We start from the raw sequence: 22563 nt of genomic DNA, 5'->3' as shown, positions 1-22563 counted from the left end.
CAGCCCCCCAGGGTGGGTCAGCTCTCCCAGGTGGGTCAGCTCTCCCAGGTGGGTCAGCTCTCCCAGGTGGGTCAGCTCCCCAAGGTGGTTCAGCTCTCCCAGGTGGGTCAGCTCTCCAGGTGGGTCAGCTCTCCCAGGTGGGTCAGCTCTCCAGGTGGGTCAGCTCCCCAAGGTGGTTCAGCTCTCCCAGGTGGGTCAGCTCTCCAGGTGGGTCAGCTCTCCAGGTGGGTCAGCTCTCCCAGGTGGGTCAGCTCTCCAGGTGGGTCAGCTCTCCCAGGTGGGTCAGCTCTCCAGGTGGGTCAGCTCTCCAGGTGGGTCAGCTCCCCAAGGTGGTTCAGCTCTCCCAGCTGGTTCAGCTCTCCAGGCCAGCTCTGGCCTGGCTGTCAGGGAGGGTTTGTGCTGGTGCTGAGTGTACTGCTGGCAGAGCTCATTAGTGCTGACAAGCCCAGGGTGTTGCTTTTCCCCTTGATTAGGTGGGAGGTGAGAAGGGGATGAGGAGCTGTGCTGCTTGTCCAGAGCCCGGGGATGGGCAGGAGCTGTCTGCTGTGAGCAAGGCTGATCCTGCTCGGAGCAGGCAAAGGAAACCCTTTGTTGTTGAGCTGGCTGCCCTGGATCTGGGCTCAGGTGTGTGCTGTGTGTGTGACAGCAGTGTCAGAGCTGCCTGCATGGAGGTGTAAGTGCCATGCGTTTCCCAGGAGTCTCTCCAGGCAAGGAAAGCCTGGCTGTGCCAGCTGGGACAGTGAGGACTTGCCCTGGGAATTCTCCACTAGATCTCCCAGGGGAAGCCCAGCCCTTCTTGAGCTGCTTGACCTGGTATTTGAGCTCTCCACAACATCTCCAGTCACTAACGAGGGCTTTGAAGCAGGTCACTTTATTTGTTAGCCCTTTCCAGCAGCAGATAATTGCAGTGCTGGTGTGCTGTAGCCCAGAGTTGAAGGCTGGCTCCTACTCCTCTGCCTTTTAGCTGTGTAGGAATTCTTAGGTGGAGGGCTGGGGGCTCCTGTGCACCTGGAAAAGCCTGGGTGGCTGTGCTGTGGCTGAGCAGCTCCTGAGCAGCTCCTGAGCCCTGTGGAGGATGCTGTGAGCTTGCAAAGGAGAGCTGCAGGCTCCTGTCCTCTGTGGTTTGCTTCCCTTTGGCTCAGGGATGCTGAGAGGCAGCGATGCCAGGGCACCCCGAGCTCTCCCTCAGCTCCTGTCCCACACAGGATTTCCCTGCTGGAAGACAAACCTGTTGTTTCTCGAGGCTGGCTGGGGATTCTCTTTTCTCTTTCTCCTCCTGGAGGTTTCCCCCGGGTCTGGTGGCTGAGCTGTCCCACTGACACCTGGCAGTGCCTCTGCCAGGGCTTTTCCCGTGTGCTGCTGGAGGCTGCTGCACCTCCAGGGAGTCCTGGGGATGATGGCAGCATCTCTGAGCAGTGGAAGGAGGCCAGACATCCATCCCTTGGCACAGAGCACTCTGCTGTGCACTCCCTGGTGCACGGAGCTCTTGCCTTCAGCCCTCCCACCCCCAAAAGAGGGACTGGCCTGAATTTGGGCTGAGCAGGAGCAGTGCTGGGAGCTCCTGCCTCTCCTGGAGGTGACATCCTGCCCAGTGTGTCCCCTGGGAGCCACTTTCCTGCTGAACAAAGCAGCAATGGGGTGGCCCCAGGCCACATGAGTGCTGCCCTGCAGGTCCCTCCTTGTCCCTTGCGCACAGGGGACACAATGACAATGCCAGTGGCCAAGTTGCAGCGGAACAAAAGGCTTTGTACAAAAAACTAAAAGTGTTTTTTTTAAGATTCTTTGGGAGGAAGGGAAGGTAAAGGTCTCTCTTTACTCCTGTCTGCCAGAGGAACACAGGTATTGTTTATTGGAGTGGTTCCTGTGCTCTGGGTTGTTGGGCTGGAGCATCACAGGGCAGCTGTGGTCTGGCTCAGCTTCCCCGCTGAAGATGCAAATCCCCACTCCTCCCTGAGTGCAGTGGAGGACTCCTCAAGCCTGTCGGAGAGGCTGCAGGGATTTCAGAGGGGGTTCTCAGGCAAAGGCCCCTGCCCAGTGCCAGGGTTTGTGTCCTGGGCTCTTTGTGAAGCACACGAGGGTCTGGAGTGGCTGGGGCTGCACAGATGCTCCCTGCCAGGGCTGGGTGGGGTGTGAGCCAAAGGGATGGAGCTGGGATTGTCCCAGACACCCAAAGCCTCTCCTGCTGCTGTGCAAGGGTGTGGGAATCCAGAGCTTCCCTCTGGCTGCCCTGGCAGGTCTGGGACCCTGGCAGGGGTCAGGAACCCCCTGGACAGAGCCCCCAGAGACACTGCCTGTGATCTCTGGCCATGGAAAAGAGTTTTCAGTCTCACAGGATGAATTACCAGCTCTAAGTGGTTGATATAAGTAATAATTAAGTGTGGCACGCGTGCAAAAGTAAAATTTTAGGATTCTAGATGAGGGGTCCAAAGGGGACAAGATGGAGGAAATTGGGTGTGCCTTGTCCTTTTTCTCCTTCTTCATGCCCTCCATGTCTCACTGTGGTGTTGGCATTTTTCTGTTGGTTCAGGCTGGGGACACACTGTCCAACGTAGGTGACAGATATTGGCACGTTATTGTAAATCCAGCCCAGGGAGTTTCTGGTATTTAATGTTTGTCACATCCCACTGAGGGCAGAGCCCCACACGCTGCCCTGCAGGACAGAGCTGGGCAGGGCAGCAGAACATGTGAGAGATCAACAGAATAAACAACCTGGAAACCAGCACAGACCAATTATGGCTTCTGCTTTGGCAGGGGGCTGAGAGACAGAGACTTTTACAATCTCAGAATCATCAATAGCTCAGATTCTGACACAAGGGGATTACCCCAGGGGCACGGGGGTGGTGGAGCTGCCTCCTCATCACACCTTGCTCCAGCTCTGCTTTCTCTCCTGCAGGATTTTCGTGCTGGGCATTGGATTTTTCACCCTGTGCTTCCTGATGACATCCCTGGGAGGGCAGTTCTCAGCCAAGCGCCTGGGGGACTCCCCCTTCACCATCCGCACCGAAGGTGAGCGCGGCTCCGCGTGGGGAGCGCTGGGCTCCAGGATGGTTTGGGTGGATGGAGATGAGAGATCTCTGCAGGCTGCTCTTGGGATATCAGGTTTATTAGGGATGGAGAAAGGTCTTGCTTGGAGCTGCCAGATGCAGCACGTGGCGAGGCTTGAGAGGATGGAGGAGGGGAGAGACAAGAGGATGCTCCAGGAGAGGGTGGAAGCTCTAAGAGGGGGGAAGATCCAAGAGGGCGTCTGGCCCCTCAGAGACCCCTAATCAGGGGGCTTCAAGGTGGGCTGGAACAAGGCTGGGGCCAATGGGGTCACAGGCACTTGATGTTTCAGCAGAGGGTTACAGGTGTCGCCCTGATTATTAAGATTTTCTAAAGCCTTCCGAGTTTACATGCTGTTAGAAAACTTTCCCACACATTTTCTATTAACAACATATTGTTTTGCATTCCTTCGTGGGGGTGGAGGAAGTTGAGGTACCGGTGGTTTGTCCAATGTCTTTGGAGAGGTGGCCCATTCACTCTCCAATCCACTGTCACCTTTGGAAAAGTAGAAAGGTTGGAGTCAGAAAATAAACCTTCTTCTTTTTTACCTTGCCATCGCAGTGGCTCATGCTGTGCTTTCTCGTGTCCTGTAGTGACATACAGATGCAGGGTGAACTATATATTTTGGGGGGTGAGATAAAACAGTCCACTTGACCCCTGAAGCCATCTGTAGGTAAGGGCATTGTCCAGCCAGCAGGGAGGACTGTTCTCATCCTGGCTGTATTATTTATGAATAATTCTATTTATCCATCCTTCCCAACATTTGTGCCTGGCCTGGTTTGAACACACAGGTGTCAGCTAAGGAAGGCAGGAGCCTCCCCTGAAATGGAAAATGTAAACCCCCTCCCTCTGAATTATTACAATTTTGATGTTAAGGGCTTCTCAAGCAAAGATATGGGAATTAGAATAACAGTTCTTACTAGGAAAATTAAAAATACAAATGCAATAGAACAAAAAAGAAAAAAAACCACTGCCAGAGTCAGGGGTGCAGGTGATTAAATCAAGGTGTGTAAATGGGTTCACCCTCTTGCCTGACCCTCTTGGGCTCTGCTGAGGGCTGTGAGCACCAGCCTTGCTGGTTGGGAGAGATGCTGCCTTGCTCTGAGATGGTGCAGGTTGAATGTTGCTTCTGGTAATGCCTGACTGGTCTCATTTGAAGAAGAAAAGAAGTAAATTATGACCTAGGTCCTCTAATCTTTCAAGGTTTTGGTCTTTTAACTTTCTAAATGGGTAAGGCAAATCCTGCTTTGTTAGAAAGCTCAAAAATTCAATGCAAATCCAATTTTTTTTTCTATTTTCAGTGGCTTTGCCAAACAAACTATTGCTTCCAGATGAATTGCTGCACATTTGGCTGTTGCTGTGCTTCTTATTGGGGAAGATGAGCTTCATTCATGGCCTCACACACTGGTTTTAAACACAAAGCATCCTCTCTCCTGCCTCTGGAGGAAGGTTGTGTTCTTTGTCCCCAGACCTTGGCAGGCACAGCCTGAGAGGCTTTTTCTCACTCTTTAACTCCTGGTTCAGGTTTTGGGGTTCAGCTTTTCAGGATTCAGCCTCTCCTGTCACACTGGTCTGCAGGCACTGGCTGTGCCCCAGGGGGATGGAGCTGCTCCCAGGGGTGAGTAACCCCCCGAGCAGGGTGGGAGCAAGGCTCAGGGAATGTGGTGGCCAGGAGCTGGCCAGTGTCACCACAGACCTCCCTCTGTCACCTGGGAAAGGCTGTGGCTGCTGGGGACAGGACCTGGTGGGGGAAGAACCAGCTATCCCACCCATGGCAAAGGCAGGAAGGGTGACGGATTCCCTCCCTGGGAAATGGGGAGTCACAGCCTCTGGGGAGATGGGGAACCCCATCCCTGCAGCCTGTGAGAGCACACCCAGCTGAGTGAGGCTGTGGGCAGACTGATCCCTCTCTTTGGGGGCTGGGGAGGGCACTCAGGGCTCTCCTGGCTGAGGGGAGCTGCAGCTCACCTGGAGTGAGCATCCACTGGGGAGGGAGGGAGCAGGGCTGGGTGTGCTGCTTATTTGCCCTGTCTCCAAAGGTCTGTTTGAATAACAAACTGGCATTTAATTAGCACGTGTTCTGGATCCCAGGGAAGCCCAGGAAACATTCCTGGCAGTTATGGTGGCTGTTAAGCACACACACAGTGCTGGGCTGGAGGCGAGCTCAGAGGAGCAGGTTAATTGTGCTGGGCTGATGAGCTCTTGGTGTGATGAAGAATGGGAATCTGTTCAGGTTCATGGTCAGTGACTTGGGGAAGAGTTTCTGGGGAGTGGCCTCAGGTTTGCCATGTCCAGGCTGGAGTATTGCCTGGGAATGTGCTCCTGGTGGGGCAGGAGCCTGGTCCCTGCTCCACCTGGACTCCTGGAAGGGCCCTGTGGGAATCCAGAGCTTCCCTCTGGCTGCCCTGGCAGGTCTGGGACCCTGGCAGGGGTCAGGAACCCCCTGGACAGAGCCCCCAGAGACACTGGCTGTGATCTCTGGCCATGGAAAAGAGTTTTCAATCTTGCAGGATGAATTACAAGTTCTGAGTGTTTGATATAAGTAATAATTAAGTGTGGCACGGATGCAAAAGTAAAATTTTAGGATTCTAGATTAGGGGTTCAAAGGGGACAAGATGGAGGGAATTGGGTGTGCCTTGTCCTTTTTCTCCTCCTTCATGCCCTCCATATCTCACTGTGGTGTTGGCATTTTTCTGTTGGTTCAGGCTGGGGACACACTGTCCAACGTAGGTGACAGATATTGGCACGTTCTTGTAAATGCAGCCCAGGGAGTTTCTGGTATTTAATGTTTGTCACATCCCACTGAGGGCAGAGCCCCACACGCTGCCCTGCAGGACAGAGCTGGGCAGGGCAGCAGAACATGTGAGAGATCAACAGAATAAACAACCTGGAAACCAGCACAGACCAATTCTGGCTTCTGCTTTGGCAGTGGGGCTGACAGACAGAGACTTTCTACAATCTCAGAGTCATCAATAGCTCAGATTCCAGCAGGGCCCTTTGGGGCATCTCTCATGACCTGGTGGATGCTGCAGAAGCTGCCCACTCGCTCCTCCACGTGCCCTGGGCTGGGCTGCTCTGCAGAGGAGCTGGGCTAGAAATGGGGTGGGCTTGTGGTGAGTGAGTGTCAGCTCCTGCAGCCCTTCCTGGGGCTGATCCCAGCCCTTCCTGGGGCTGATCCCAGCCCTTCCTGGGGCTGATCCCAGCCCTTCCTGGGGCTGATCCCAGCTTTTGTGGCTCTTTGTGCTGCTCCTTGCTCCCATGTGTGTGCCAGAGCCAGCTGCCCTTCAGTGCCTGCGGGGCTGGGGTGGCTGCAGGGAGCTGGGGCATGGCAGAAAATCATTTGCTATAAAATCATCTGCATCCAAAAAATCCTTTGGGTTGTGGATGAATGCTGAAGTTCATGATCCAATGTAGGCTGGGGCTGTTCCTGTTTCTCCCTGAGTGACCTGCCCAGCCCAGCCTTGAGCCTCAGCTGCTGCAATTCGAAGGGAGACATGAAAATGCCCCAGCCCTGCCCAGAGCTTTCCTGGCTCCTGAACTGTGCGAGCAGCCAGTCATAACCAAAATAAACATAGATGTGAGGCAGGAGCATGAACAGGGGAAATGGATAATGTCACAGTCCAGAAGTTAATCCCATTTAAAATTTGATTTTTTTGTATGTGAATGCCTTTCTCGGAGGTTCTCTCCAAAAGCCAAGTTTCTTGGTGTGTGCCAGAAATCATTCCTCAGATGGATTCTCTGCTTGGTGATTCGCTGTAGCAGAGGCTTTGCATCTTAACAATAAATAAAAAAAACCCTTCTGAAATGCAAGTTATTTTATCCTAATCCACTGCTGTCAAGTAAACACAGCCAAAGGTTCCTTCATTTTGAAATGGCCACTGAGAGAATCTATTCTGCAAACAAAGATGTAGATAAAAAAGGGAAACAGAGAAGTCTATAAATTTTGAATGTGGGAGATGCTTTGGGAAGGGCTCTAGACTGAGGAGACTGAGTTTTCTGTGCCCTCTTCTCTCCTTTAATTTAGAATTTAATATGTTTGATGAGCCTTTTTTCCCCCCCAAGCATCTTTCTTGCGGTTGTTTTACTGCTGGAGTCAGGGGGCAGGAGGCTGCTGCAGAAAAAGCACCAAATTCTGCAATCCTGGTGCTGGGGAGGATTTGGCTGTGGTCCCTCAGCCCGTGGCTGTGCCCCAGGCTGGATTTGGTGGGATGTACATCCCGCTAGTGCAGCTTGCTGCTGCAGGGGATTATCCAGGGAAAACAGGTTATTAAGTGTTAAAACGTGATTAGATGTGGCTGGAGTATTGCCTGCAACTGCTGTAGCTGGCTCAAAGAATCAAAAGCCTTTGGATTCCTCTTGCTGTTGATTCCTGCAGGGTTGGGCATGAGGTGCTGGAGGAATTTGCTGCAAACCCAGGGGAGGTGTAGGACAGGTCCTGAAAGGCTGGAGCAGAGCTTTGCCCCCGTGCTGGGTGGCTGCTTCCTGCAAGAGGGGCCTGATTTGATTTCAGGTGACCTTGTTGGAGCTTTGCTAGAAGCATTTGAAGTGGCTCACAGGTATCTCTGTGCCCGGGGTCACCGCTGCAGAGTGGTGCTGGTGCTGAGGTCCTGGACTCCTGCAGCCTTTGGGAAGTGGGGGGTTTGCTGGGGGCTGGAGTTGTGTGTTTGCTGTTCCCAGAACTGTTGTTTTCAACTTGTTTTTAAGTGTTTCTTGCTGCTCAGCTGCAGAGATCAACACCTGCCTTTTCCCACCCCAGCATCTCCAGCTGGTTTCCTGGGGCTGGCCACAACTGGGCTCCTGTGCTGTGTTTCCTCCACCTCTTTGGGAGCAGGATGGGTGGGAATGGGATGAAGAAAGGACAAGGGTAGGGGAGAGATGATTTTAGAGCACAAGCTGGGAAACAGAAGCAAGGAGAGGTGAAGCTCAGCCTCTGCAAGGCTGTTGCACCTTGTCCCGGGCTGCTGAGACGTGTTTTGGGGTCTGATCTCAGGGCTGCAGGATATAGACCCTGCTGGGGTGATAAAACCCTGTGGGCTAGAAGAGAGGTTTTCCCAGTCCTACAGCACTGGGACGCTGCAGCTGGGCAATGGTAACTCATCCTGGAATCTGTCTGGAGGTGGGCACTGCAGCAGCAGGGACTTCCCGTGGTCTGTGATCCAGCAGAATTGCAGGTCACCAGAGAACAGCTTCTGCTGCAAAAAGATTTGGTCATTTACGTTCATTTTGGAGGGAATAAAAATAAATGTGGAAAATAAAAAAAAAAATGTGGAAGCCTGCCCTTGCTGGCTTGGGGTGTCGTGTGCCACATGCAGACCATGGGGAAGCTGAGCACTGAGGCTTCCTTATGGTGTCTGGTATGTCACGTTGGGCTACAGGACTCAGGAGAGATGCAGAGCCAACAGCCAAGGCATGTTGTGCTGGAGATGGTGTGTAATGTCACCTGGCAGGAATCCTGCCCTGTTCTCCTCAAATCCTCTCACTATTCCAGCTCCTGGAGTGCTCTGCCTCTCCTGCTGCTGTTGCTCGCTCCAGTTCCTGGAGTCTCACCTGCTTCAAATGATTTCTTCCATCAGTGAACACAGAAGAGGAGAGAGGGAGATGTTTAGGGCTGTGCAGCACAGCTGTGAGCTTTGATGTTTGTGGCTTCTGTGGAGCAGGGATGTTGTGGAGGGGTGGGAATTGTGCTGCAGATGATAATGCTGAAGGTTGCTCCGGGTTTTGTAGGGCATTTTCACCGTTTCAGAGCCACAGCACCGTGAAGCAAGGGGATCTCAGGTTATTTCAATGCCTTGGATTGCTCCCTGAGGAGCAGAGCAGAGAGGCCAAATAGAAATGTGAGAACCTACATGATCTCCTCAGAGGGGTCCTTTGCTCCTGCTCCCGGCTCTGCTGCTTTTCCTTCTGCTCCAGCAGCATCCTAGCTGGGTTAGCATGGCCAGGTAACATCACCATTTGTTCTCACAGAGGATGCAGAAAGGTCAGGCTTGGATTTGCTAAGGATCAGAGCGAGCTTGAGGAACTCTGTCGTCCCCCCTGGCAGTCTGCTGTGCTGGGAGGGCAGGAGGAGGAGGTCTGTCCATGATCCTGACCCCCTGTGTACTCTCTCATTGTGAGGGCTGACAGCAGAGGAGGGCACAGCTCCGTTCAGCCCCATCCTGGCTGCACTGAGATGCTGCTCAGCCCAAGAGAGCTTTAAAATAAAGCACAGATGTGTTCACCCTCCCTCTCCCTCAGGAAAGATAATTTTCAGGATCCATTTGCAAATTTGGGTCGCCGCCACTTGTGAGAGATCCCAGTCAGCTTCTGGACAGAGCACACAATTCTTCTGACAGGAGCTTGGGTTGGGCAGAATACCCAAAAGTTGCTTTGTGGCTTTGGGAATCCCCTTTTTTACCTGCTCTGGCTGGGGAGAGCACTCAGGAGTGAGGGCTTGGGCTGCTGCCTCCTTGAGACACAGCCCACAGACGTGTGGTTCCAGGGATGTTCGTGTTCCCTTTGCTTTTAAGAAGTCATGTGAGTTATAAATTTATCTTGCTGCCTGTAACGCTCAGCGGAGGCGACAGGAGAACCGGTTGTGAAGAACTCGTGTGAGCAAGTGACAGTGACAGGGGAGGGAGGGAGCCGGGCGGGCTCTGCTCAGCAAAAAGGGCACTAATTATTCCCAGTTTCTTCCTGAGTGAGTTATAACCCTCTCCCGGGCTGCTGGTGTCATGTTTTGATGTTGTCTGCTGAGCAGCCCTGGATAATGCAGCGCTCGTGAGCAGCTTGTCAGGATCCGCGGATGCTGGAGCGTGTCTCACTGATGCTGCTCCAGGAGGAGGCATGAGACTCTTCTCAGGGCCTGAAGCCAGAGATTTTTTAGGTAAAACTCCCTCAAAAGACAGCAGGTTCCCCTCTTGTGGGAAATTAATTAGTAGAAAATGTTTAGAACTTGACAGAATATTTATATAGTGTGTATTTGTATGTAAATGTTAAGATAACAGATGTTATGGAATAGGATAAATATTGTTAAGAGTATTAAGAGCAACACTATTGTTAGTGTTTTTAAAACACCTCTCAGCTACTCCATCTCTAAATAAAACCAAAAAACTTAATCCAACTCCCTCTTCCATCCCCTCTGTCACGATCTGCATGTAGCGGGGTGTTGTGGTGGTTCCTTAGCCGATCCCAAAGTGCAAAAGACAAACAGCAGGGGACTATCAGCTTAATCACAGCAAATGCACCTTTATTAGGCACCAAAAAGAATAAATGCGATAGTGGGGTCAGAAAAGATAAAAAGGATAGAGAGAGAGAGAGAGAGAGAGAGAGAAGGGGCGGATGGGAATAGCTGCCAACACAGGTGAGATCCTCACTGGTCTAGATGATGGGGATCCGTCTTGTTGCATTGGGGAGAGTCTCCAAAATCCTGCCCAACCCAGGGGTCCTGTTACAGTCCACAGAGGGAAAAGGGGGGAACAGGCAGAACAAGGCAGAACAATGAGAGTCTATTGAAATTGCTGTGGGGGGAACAGGTGTATCTACAGAAAACCATCCAGGCAGAACAAACACAATGAAGAATAAATCCACTGGAGTTACTGGAGAAGAACAGGTCAGGTCATTCTCCCCCCACTCCCTGTGGTAGGGGTCTCAGGCTCAGTCCTTGGGGAGAGGGTTCTTGATCTCTGTCACGGTGGTAATGAGGCAGATGAGTGGTCTGCAGTGAGAGACCACCAGAGTCACCCCAACATTTAATTCGGCTTAAAGGTGAGAGTGAAGTAGGAATTGCAGCAGCTGCCCTGTGCTGGGGCCATGCTGGGTCTTTGCCAAGTCCTTGCCAGGCCTTGTTGGGCACAGCTGGTGTGATGTGCAGTGGCTGCACCTGCCCTGTTGCCTCCTCCAAGCCCAAACTGCAGCAGGGGGTTTTTCCTTCTCGTGGCAATCGGCAGAGGAATGAGTGAGGGTCTTCAATGGCCTCTTACACCCTCTCTGCCCCGCTGTGGGGTTGTTATCCAGGCTGGTTTCCCAGGTGCCAGGTGTGGGTCTGAGTGTGGTGTCACCTCCTCAGCACCAGCTGGGACCTGCAGATCCTGCACGTCCCCAGTGCTTCATCTTCCTGCTGCTGCATGCAGAGCTGGATTCGACTCTCCTGGAGCCTGTGGGTGCCAGCCAGGGGGAAGCCATGTGGAGGAGCGTGCTGGGCAGCTCTTCAGAGCTTGGGGCTCCCTTCCAGCCTCTCTGCATCCTCCCCTTCCAAAGCCACTCCGTGAATCCTCGGAGGCTGGAGCAGCCAGCTGATGCTGGAAGAAGTTTTCTGGTTGGTGCCAAGTGGAGCTGGCTGGCTCTGGGAGCATCTCCTTGGTGAGGAGCTTTGCTGGGAGCTGATGGGTTTTTGATTTCTCCTGGAGCAGCAGGGTTGGCTCCTGGGCTCCCCTGGAATTGCTGAGCTCGGCACCACTCTCCTCCTTCCCTGTGCAAGCATTGGTGGGGAGAAAGGAGTCAAGGGAGGCACCAAAGGGAAGGCACAAAAAGGAGGCAGAGCCCAGCTGCAGGGTGAGGGCTTTCTGCCCCAAACGTTGCCTTTTGCCAGCTCCTGCTGGATGCTCAGCTGCCCCAAGGGCTCTTTGAGCAGTGACACAGCACCCATCAGTGCCACCATGCTGGGGTTTCACCCCCATGGCCAACTCAGGGGTGTCCTTAATCTGCAGTTTTTTGGGAGCAGGCCATTGTTTTTCGTGGGTGGAGAAAAGTTCTGGGATGGCTGCCCAGGGAGGTGGTGGAGTCACCCTCCCTGGGTGTGTTTAAACCAAACTGGATGTGGCACTTGGTGCCAGGGTTGAGTTGAGGTGTTGGGGCTGGGTTGGACCTGATGATCTTGAAGGTCTCTTCCAACCCAGTGATTCTGTGAAAATGAGGGTTGATTAAAAGCATGTGGCCTCTCCTTCTTCTGCTGGTGTCCCAAGCTCTGCATCCATCCTTAGGTGCCCTGTGCTCCCATCCTTGACCAACTAATGGAAATAGAGTTTAAAGTGGAGGTGTAAAACTTTACTGCCCTTATTAAATTAGTGTTGCAGGCAGAGAAGTGAGAGCCACTGAAATAATGAAAATAAAGGCATCCCTGGGGCTTCACGTGACACTGGATGTTCCTGCCCACTTCTGTGGGGATGTGCTGGGGGAGCAAAATGCAAAATGCAGACTTTGCAGGGCACAGAGGGGTAAAGAGAAGTGTCAGGGCTGCTGTTGTAGTGGTTAAAGCTTAATCCACCCTGGGAAAATGTCTCTTCCTGAAGAAGTGCCTGTTTCATGCAATTACTGCTCAGAATTGAATGCCTGCGGCTTAAAGAGAAGGAAAAAAATTATGCCACCAAACTTATTGGAAAATGGAAGTGTGAATTCACACATCTTGGAGTGGGGCAGCAGTGATGAGGGCCTCGGAGCAGGGATGTGTGCTGGCCCCTTCCCTGCTGGCCCTGTGGCAGAGGAGGCAGGAGCAGCTTCCTGCTGCCCTGGCACTCTGTTATCTCCATAAGCAGGGACACCCAGGGAATGATTAAATCAATTAATTGATTTTCTATAGCTCATAAGGAAGTCAAATGGCATTTCCATCAACTTGTGATGAGCCAACACCCCCCCATGGCCAGGAGGAATTTTAATGGCTCTTTATGCTTTTATTACCCCTTTTCACTCCTAAATCAAAATTCATCCTGAGCCTGGGAGGCAGCAGGTACTTCAGAAAATAAAACTAGCACAGTGGGAACCATAGCAGCCTCTGTAAAAGCTGGGTTTTCCCATTGATTTATTTGTTTCTCTGGCTTAAACGAGAGAGCAGGGCTCAGTTCAGCTTGAGAAGAGATTAGCTGAGGCTCATCCTGCAGCTCTGCCAGTGCCCCCCAGCTCTGGGGGCCCTGCTCTGGGCTCTGCTGCTGCTTGGAGGAACCAGCACCTGGGCTCGCTGGAGATTGATGGGTTTGGAGGAAGGGATGATTTATTTGCCCCTGGAAGCAAAGTGGCAGGATGCCCAGCACTGTTTGGCCAATCTTCGTGGCTGAAGGAGAAAGGGTGATGGTTTAGAAGTGTTAAATGAGTGAGTTGTGCTGTTCCTGAAGCTGCAGCTTTCGGGGCAGCTGTGAGTGTGGCTGTGGGCTGGATGTGCAGGGCTGGAGGAGTGATGGGGGGCTGAGCCTCCTGCAGCTTTCCACTGTGCAAGTGCTGGGTGCAATCCTTCCCTTCCTGCATCCATGGGGCACTGGCTCCTGGCAGGTCACTTATCCCTGGATGAGCAATGGGCAGCATCAGGAGCAGAGCCAGATCAGATAAACGCTGGTGCCCTTGGAGAAATGCCTTTTGTAAACACCAAGAACCCACACCAAGGCTGGTCCCTGGCTCGTGGGGCTGTCCCTGTCCTGTGGGACCTGTATGTGCTGCTTTTCACCTGAAACTGGGGGTCTCAGCTGCAAATCCAGGGTCTGGTTTGCCCCCAGTCCCACCAGCATCCACCCCAGTGTGGGGTGCAGCCATGCCCCAGGAGCTCTGCTGTCCTTTGGGCTTTGCTACAGCAGCTGCCCTTCATCCATCCCTGTGCTGGAGCCCTTGTGTTTTAGGAAGCAATTTAAAATCAATGTTAATCTTGTAATTTGGAAGCCTGTCCTGCAGCGTGAGGTGTTTGAAGTGCCGCAGAACAGCTTAAAATGCAATTTAAAATAGTGATGGCTGGCAATAGAGAAGCAACTAAAAACTCCCTGCTGCTGCTTTTTTAAAAGAAAAAGTGAAAGGGGGGTGAGAAGGAGGAAGAAAGATGCGTTAAAAGATATATTAAACCAAATAAAAGCTGAACTGCAGCTTGTGTTGGGGTTGTGTGTATTCATCTCTCCTTCCCCAGCTTCCCAACTCCCCCAGCCCATCTCTTGGGGCTGTGGGGGAGAGGAGATGATCCAGCTGCCTTCACCTGCAGGGGTGGCTCATGGCAGGACTGCTGGCACTGTCCCCATGTCCCAGAGGGGACATCAGCTCTCTGGTGTGTGTATGGCAGGGTAAGAAGCAATAAAGGCTGGGGAGAAGAGCCCTGGGCTCTCCCTTGCAGCAATGAAAGGCTCCTGACAGGGAGTGTGAGTGTTTGCATTGCTCATTTTCCTGCCTTTTCTTATTTGTATGGAAATAGGGAGAGGACATGTTTGGGTGGAGCTGCAAGCTGCTCCTACAGGCTTTACAGGGATGGGATGGGTGGAAAAGCATCGGGACCCTCTTGTGCAGGCTCAGTTTGGGGTCCTGCAGCTGAGGGAGGGAGGAATGAGACCCCAAAGCCAGCGGGGCTGGGACAGGGACACCTATTGTAAATGCAGGTGAACCCAATGGGAAGAAATTACAATGTCTGACTCAATCCAGAAGGCTGAATTATTTCTCCATTATAACTATGCTAAAATACATTAATAAACTATATAAAAGGAGAATACTAAAACTATATACTACTCTCTCTGACTCTAACACAATTTGTGACTCTCTCTTGAGAGTCTAGATACAGGTGGGTTGGATTTGCCACCAGGCTCAAACGATCCTCACCAGAATCCAACCAAGAAATCACCCCAGGTAAACAATTCTCCAAACACATTCCACATGGGAAAAACAAGGAGCAGAAATAGAAATTATTTTCTCTTTCATCTCTCTCTGTGCACCTCTATGAAAAAATCCTGAGAGGGAGAGAAATGTGCTTGCCACAGACAGCTCCTGGGGCATCATGCCAGCTGGAGAACCCACAGTGTAAGGGGCAGAGCTGCAGCTCGTGCTGCTGAAGCTGTTGGCCATGGATCCCAAGGATGGCCTTGCTGTTGTTGCAGATGAGTAATGAGATGGTTGGCTCTCACAATTAATGGGTAAATGTTATGTATATGTTAAGAGAAGTTTTGTAGATGTATAGTTATGTTACTGTGCTATGTGGTCCCCCTTGCACTGTTATCATGGGGTGGTAGCTGGGGCATAGTCACTGACAGGCCTCCTAGAGATATAAAAGGGGGAGCATTATTTTGAAGAGGAACACCTGGCTGGTAGGGACAGGGGCTCCCTGTGCTGTAATTTTTTTCCTTATTTAGTCTTTTTTTTGTTAAAGTTTCATGAAATCTTAAAAAGTGAGCAGTCGTTTTTCACACTGTGAGATGGGCAGAGCAGTGCCTGGCTGTAGGGGTGGCATGAGGCCTCCAGGAGAGATTTTTGGGGCTGAACTGGGTTATTTCCCACTGCTGGTGCTGCTTTGGGCAGCAGGGCACAGCTGGGTCTGGCTCTGAGCAGGGAACTCCTGCAGCTCATTTGTCCCCCGGGTACCCTGGAGCCCAGGCACTGCTGCTGCAGGGAAAAAGGGCAAGGATGCAATTGCTGCTGTCAAACAGCTGCACCTGCAGGACCTGGCTCAGGTCCTGCCTTAGGGATGTAGGGAGGGCACAGAGGGTCTGACAAGCTCTGCCTGCCCAGGGATGCAGGGAGAGGGATGGAAAACCCTGAGGTTGCACCCTGACACAGCAGTGTCAATGCATAAATCCAGGAGTAGGTGATAGCAGTGATAGCAGGCTGGTGGGACATAATCTACTTTACCAGCCAGTGACTTAAGGCTGCTTAATTTGGCTGATTACCAGGGAGCTGCTTCGCTGCTGGCACTTCCAGATCGATGGTGCAGCTGGAGCTCTGCTCAAGTGCCCAATTCAGCAGCAGCCCCTGAGCTCCTTCACGGGCACCTCCTCCCTGTGGGCCTCCTGGTGCTCTCCTCCTCTGGGGCACTGGCTAAGCTGTGTATTTTCTCTGTATAACTTAAATGAGTAAATCTGGAGCAGTTTCATGGCAGATGTGGGTGGATTTGCTGGCAGCAATAACTGGCTGGGAGCCCATGCTGGGGAATGGGTGGCCTTAAGGGGTGCAGCCACCCTGAGGGACATTGTCCATCCCTGGAGCAGCTTCCCCAAAGGGATGGAGACAGGAGGGGGACGTTGATGCAAACCTGAGCCTGGCCTTGGGCTCTCTTGTTTCCAGTTAGAGCTGGGTCTCTGGGCTGTGATTGCAATGGATTATGTGTCAGAGTTAGTCCTTGGCTAGTTGGCTCTTTGGTCTTTTAATCTGCTTGAATCAAAATCGATAGTGAAAGTAAATAGAGGAACAGCAGAGGGGCAGGCAGTCGAAGGGCTGGGGCTCTGCTCCCTGGGAACATGCCAGGGTGAGTGCCCCCACGGGAGGATGGCATCCCCAGGACAGCCCTGGGCACCACCCCGAGGTCTGGGTCTGCCTCAGCCCCACTGGAGATCCTCCAGTTTCCTCTGCACTAAATCTTTCAAGACTGTGCTGCCCTTTTGAGGGGTTTAAGTAACCTGGAGTTGTCCTTTAAAGGAGAAAACCACAGCAAATGATGCTTTAGATTGAAATTAATTCAGCTGGTATTTTCAATGGACACAGGCAATAGCTCACTCTGTCTGAGCTCCAGTACCAGCAGGGGATTTGCTGTTGTGGGATGGCCAGGGAGGGCACCAACAGCCAAGCAGCCGGGTTATGGATATTGGGAATACAGTGTGGGATTGCATTTTAAAGGAGACTCAGGAGTGACCTTATTGCTCTCTTCAACTCCCTAAAGGTGGCTGTGCTCAGGTGGGGTTGGGCTCTTTCTCCAGGAACTTACAGGACCAGAGGACACAGCTTCAAGCTGTACCAAGGGAAATACAGGTTGGATATTAGGAAAAAGTGTTTTACAGAAAGGTGATAAAGTTCTGGAATGGCTGCCCAGGGAGGTGGTGGAGTCACCATCCCTGGGTGTGTTTAAACCAGCCTGGATGTGGCACTGGGTGCCGGGGTTGGGGCTGGGTTGGACTCGATGATCTTGGAGGTCTCTTCCAACCAGTGATTCTGTGACGTCTGTAAAGGTCAGGGAGATGCTTTGGTGCTGTTCATGTGGGTCTGTGGAGATGTGGATTGAGCCTGTGCCTTGGTCTCCCCACAGGAGGGCATGGGAGGCTTTTGCTGCCCTTGAAATAACTTGGGTTTGGGTGGAAATGTGGTTTTTGCCCCCCCCATCACTGTTGCTGAGCAGTGTGGGCAGGATGGGGCTGAGTGAGCCAGGGATGGGAGCTGCCATCAGGGAGGTTTCAGTCACTCCAAGTTGCTGAAAGGATGTTGTGGTTTAAGCCCAGATGGAAATTAAGCACCACAAAGCCACTCTGTCAACCCTCCTCTCCTATCCCTGTGGAATGGGGAGGACTGGAGTAAAACTTGTATGTTGAAAAAAACAAGTTTATTAATTGCAAATGAAGTTGTGGTGGTTTCAGTGGCTCAAATATTCAGAAATATTTCTCCTGAAAATACAGAGGAAGTATTTTTCTTCTTCTGTATTTTCAGAAGTAAAATGCATTAACAATGGCAAATTATAATGATAACAAAAAGGAAACAAACAAGTGATGCACAGTGCAATTGCTCACCATGCACTGACTAATGCCAGAACCATCTTTCTCCTCCTTCCCCCACTTTATACCCTGACCATGATGCCATAGGTTGTGGAATATCCCTTTGGTCAGTTTGGATCCCCTGTCCTGGCTGTGCCACCTCCCAGCTTCCCCACCAGCCTGGCAGAGTGAAAAGCAGCAAAGGCCGTGGCTCAGTGTGAGCCCTGCTCAGCAAGAACAAAAACATCTCTGGAAAATCATCCCTGTGCTCAGCACAACTCCAAAACACAGCTCCACACTGGCCACTGGGAAAAATATTAACTCTGCCCCAGCTGGAACCAGAACAAGAGGACATGCCCCAGAGTGCTCTTTTTGTTTTCCTGGGGGGTTTAACTCCTTCTGAGCTCCTCAGCCCAAGCACCCCAGAGCCTGGGTGACAGGGTGACATCCTCTGTGCTTGGGAAGGGCAGGGTGGGGAGGGCTCCCACCGTGAGCAGTGCTGGAGGATGCTCAGGATGCCAAAACGTGGAAAACTCAAGGAAACTCCTTCCTGTCTGCTCCTTTCCCCGTGGCACAACCTGGGCTTTGCCAGCAGCACTTCACATCACCCCCGGTGGTCCCAGCCCTGTGCTGGGCTGCCCAGCAGGGTGTCCCCTGTGCTAGAGATGCTCCTTTCTCAGCTGCTCTCCACTCCTGCATGATGCAGGCACATTCTTCTCTCTCTCAGGATTTTTTCATAGAGGAGTACAGAGGAAAGAAAGAGAAAATAATTTCTATTTCTGCTCCTTGTTTTTCCCATGTGGAATGTGTTTGGAGAATTGTTTACCTGGGGTGATTTCTTGGTTGGATTCTGGTGAGGATTGTTTGAGCCTGGTGGCCAATCCAACCCACCTGGTGCTGGACTCTCAGAGAGGGTCACGAGTTGTGAGTTAGATATGGTAGTTAGAGAAAGTAGGTATGTAGTTTTATCTCCTTTAAATAGTATATTAATGTATTATAGCATAGTTATAATAAGGAAATTATTCTGCCTTCTGAACTGGAGTCAGACATCAGCATTTCTTCCCACTGGGCTCACCTGCATTTACAATACCTGCATGGTCAGAGAACCACAGAAACACAGAATATCCTGATCTGGGAGGGATCCACAAGGATCTCTGAGTTCACTGAAGTTCACCTTTGAGGGCAGGTTGGCACACAGAGCAGAGCTCCCCTGAATGCTCATCCAGGCTCCCGTTCTGGAGGTTCCAGTGGCAGGTACAGGCTGGGGGTGATGTCTGCTCATGGCTGCTTTCACTCCAAGCAGGTATTTTAAAGACAAGTGCATCATTAGTGAATTCCCTAGGGTTTCAACCCATCCAAATTTGAGCATATTGGCTGTTGACTATTGCTCAACAATACCGCTGGTTTCACAGAGAAGCTATTCCTTCTTCCATGAGACATCACCCTTAGGGGTTGCTTTCCTTTTTTCCCCTGATTTCATCCAATTACTTAGCTGTGTGCTCTTCAGAAGCCCCATAAATAATTCTCCTCCCTCTGCTGTGTTTACCAGCATGTCTCATGAAATCCGGTAAGATATGATTGATTGCAATCATTATTTCCTAGTGCTGCTATGAAAACCTCTGTCAGTTCAGTGATTGCCTGGAAAGCGTGGCTGCCACTCAGGAAAAACTGTCAAAACCCTGTCATACTTTAACAAACTCCAATTAATCTATCAGTTGGGTTTACTTGTATTTGCTGTCCCATCATTGCTGGTTATCAGGGGAAATTAGAATATTTTTCCTTTCTAATTAGCAGCTTGGTGGATCTGTTTTTTTAAAAGAAAGTGTTTTTCAGCACTGTTTAATTTTTCAGAACTGTTGTACTGGGTTTTTGTGCTGTTAAAGTGGGTTTGGGTTTATCCTGGATGTGCTGTGGGTAAAATCTCCTTGGGGATCTTCATCACTGGCTTTAGGGAGAAGCCTGAGCTCCTGGCCAGGATCTTCTCCATCCTCTGGATCCCTGTGCCTGGCTCAGGCAGCTGAGCAGCCCTGGGTGGGAGTCTGAGTCTCTTTTTCAGGTTAACAAATTAATCCTGGCTCTTGCATTTTTAAAAGAGTCGCTTCAGCACTTTTCCTCCTTTCTTCTGGTTTTAATGAGACACACTTTCCAAATGATTTAATAATCATTGCCAAAAATGTCAAGCCGTTGTTAGCTTCCTTAAGCTGCTGGAAAAACAACAACAACAACAAAAGAACAGGAAAAGAAAGAGAGAGGTGTTGATGCGGAAGAGCTTCGACTCCATCTCCGAGTGCCAGGGGAAGGATGAGGGAGATGTGTCCTGCCACAGCTCTGCTTTCTGGCAGGCTGCCCCAAAAGATAATGCAGGGAAAGCTGGGATTTTTTTTTTTTTTTTTTTTTTTACTATTTTTACTTAGTATTTGGGATTTTTTTTTTTTATTTCTCTGTTTGAGAAGGAATATCTCGGCTCACTGTTGACAGCAAAGCTCAGAGCTCTGCTCTCAAACATCCTGCAATGGCTCAAAACCAGCTGGGAATTGGATGGTGGCAGTGACAGGAGGGGAGATCTCAGGGAAATTCAGGGAATGCCAGGGGCCAGGCTGGTGCTGGGTGCAGAGCTGGAGCTGTGGTTCTTTGGGATCCACAGGGAAACGGATTTGTGCCCTGATGGGAATAAGCTCGTCCCTCATTAGTGATTTGGGAGCAGAGCTGTCTTGTCAGCTCTGCCGCTGTGATGAAGCCTTGGACTGCCAGGAAATTTCCATCTCCATTTCCCTGGCACAACCTTTGTGTGTTCCTAGCAAACCATCACAACCTGACCCCCCCAAACAAGCTGGGCTCCCAATCCCCAGGCCAGGATGGACTCCGTGGGAATCTGGGGGTGGTGGTTTCAGCCTTTCTGGCTGTAGGGGTTGGGTCAGGTCTTTTTCCTGACCTCCAGCCTCACCCACTGCAGCCCAGGAGCATCCAAGAGGGATTGGTAACCACTGTCTCATGCAAAAACTGAGTGTAAGGTCTAAGCTCTGACCTGCTGGCCATGCTGGGATGTCAGAGCAGGAGCAGATTCTGAGTAGAAATCCCCATTGGGGGGATGGTCAGCCCTGGGATGGACAGAGGGTGCTGGGGGCTGCAAGCCATGAACACAGCCCAGCTGTGGGAGGGATATCACTGGAATGGGCTCAGTCTATGGACAAATAACTAAAGTGGATTTTCTGATTTAAGCCCATGTCAGAGCTGTTCTATTTCCCTTGGCTGTGCCTCTTCCTGATTTCTCTCAGCTGTGTTTGGGGCAGTCCTTGTCAAAACTGAGCTCCAGGTTCCAAAATTCCACTTTTTTACTCCCATAGCATCTTTTAATTCCAGGCTTATTAGTGCTGCTGCTCTTCAGAGGGACAGGCTGTGACTTTGCTATCACCCAGGGGACAGGGTGACCTTCCTGGTGGGTTGGGCACTGGTGGCTCCTGCGTTCCCAAACCCACCCAGGAAGGTTTGGGGCTGCACAGGACATTGGGCACCCACTGATTGAAGCAGAAGCCACTGACTTCTTGCCATGGAACTGAGAGAATGTCTGGGGAAGACCTCCAAACACCCACACTGAGACCTCCAAACACCCACACTGAGGTCTCCAAACACCCACACCGAGACCTCCAAACACCCACACTGAGACCTCCAAACACCCACACTGAGACCTCCAAACACCCACGCTGAGGCCTCTGTGCTGTTTCACGTGCTCAGTCAGCTCCTGTGGTAAGCAGGAACCTGTGCCAGGGCTGTCCCTGGCACAATTTTGGGATGCCTGATCCATCCCACCGCCCTGGCTGTGCCAGCATAGGGAATCCCAAACTTCCCTCTGGCTTTGCAAGACTGGTTGTGCATCTGTTTGGAGGTGCATGAGGTGTCCTTAAGTCCTGATAACCACCTGATGGCCGCCCAGGACATCCAGCAGCTGTTCACCCTCCCTGTGCTGCCCCCCTGGCTCCTGCTGCTCCCTGAATTAAATATGTGCTGCCTTTTGGAAAGCACATGAGAGTGGAACGGCAGAGATAAGCTAAACGGGAGAGGTTCAGGGGATTATGCACTGATTAAGTTATTACCAACGTGAAATGAGCCGAGCTGAGATGAAACGGGAGCTTTATTTTCTGTTTCCTGGCTCCGGGCTCACTGCCTGTCACTAGATGGCAAATCGAGCTGGGAGCCAGGAGCTCCTGGATCCCCCTGTGCTTTCCATGTGGCAGCAGGTCAGGGCCATGCAAAGCCATAGGAAACAGTGTTAAACAGGGCTGGGAATTGGGGCCTTCCCTGCTGGGGGGGTTTCTGAGATGCCCATTGCAGATTTGGGCAGAAAATCTGTTCTTTTCTCTAACAGGAAAATCCTGTGCTGCTGGGAGGATGTGCTGGGGGAGCACCACCCCTTTGATTAGTGTCCCTTGTTTTTCCTTAAGCATCCTCTGCAGGCTGCTGCCAAAGGCAGGAAGGATGCTGGGCTAGGTGGAGGGTGAAAAAGAGAAGTGCCAAATGAAAGGCTGTTTGCTTGGTGCTTGGGAATCAAATCAGTTTGCAGTGAGCCCTCGGGACAGGCTGGATCAGGTGGATAAATCAGGAGTTCATGGCTGGTCCAGGCTGAGATAACCACTGAGCTGGAGGAGCCCAGCTGGATTTGGGCAGGGATTTACCCTGCTTGGTCCCTGATGGGGCTGTGGGGCAGCGAGATGGTCCTTACACCTCCGAGCCCAGCCGTGGGGTGGGGAGCACAGGAGCAGGGGTGGCTGTGGGGCTGGGGGCCCGTGGGGGCTCTGTCAGTGCCAGGCCTGTCTCAGCTCTCTCTGTGTGCTGCAGTGATGGGCGCGCTGGAGTCCCGCGGGGTGCTGCGCAGGATGAGCGACATGCTGGAGATGCTGATGAAGAGGATGGACATCCTGGCCAGGCTGGAGAACAGCACTGACTTCCATAAAGGGGATGAAGCACGATTCCCTCTGGACAGGTCAGTCAGACCCTGTGGAGCAGTGCTGGGTGTGGGGGTTTTGCAGGAGCAGAACACCCCAATGTGCTGAGCTGCTCTGAGGGTGGTGGGACCCAACGGGACATGGGGCTTGGGGAGACCTTTAGTCTCATTTGCCATGTCTGGAACCTTTTCTTTTGGGAT

The 22563-nt window shown here is 51.8% G+C and overlaps 1 protein-coding gene across 1 annotated transcript in view; it reads left to right on the top strand.

Annotated features, from left to right (window-relative positions):
• The window catches only part of MGAT5B (alpha-1,6-mannosylglycoprotein 6-beta-N-acetylglucosaminyltransferase B), a 73536-nt gene that overhangs the window by 5241 nt on the left and 45732 nt on the right, over positions 1 to 22563 (top strand). The window contains exons 2-3 of the mRNA XM_077787343.2: positions 2894 to 3006; positions 22257 to 22401. Coding sequence (XP_077643469.2) covers positions 2894 to 3006; positions 22257 to 22401 — 258 coding nt within the window. The remainder of the gene's footprint in view (positions 1 to 2893; positions 3007 to 22256; positions 22402 to 22563) is intronic.

This window comes from Lonchura striata, chromosome 18 (assembly GCF_050655825.1).
Source record: "Lonchura striata isolate lonStrDom1 chromosome 18, ASM5065582v1, whole genome shotgun sequence".
In the NCBI taxonomy this organism is placed as follows: Eukaryota; Metazoa; Chordata; class Aves; order Passeriformes; family Estrildidae; genus Lonchura; species Lonchura striata.
This window is presented reverse-complemented; position numbering and strand designations above follow the sequence as displayed.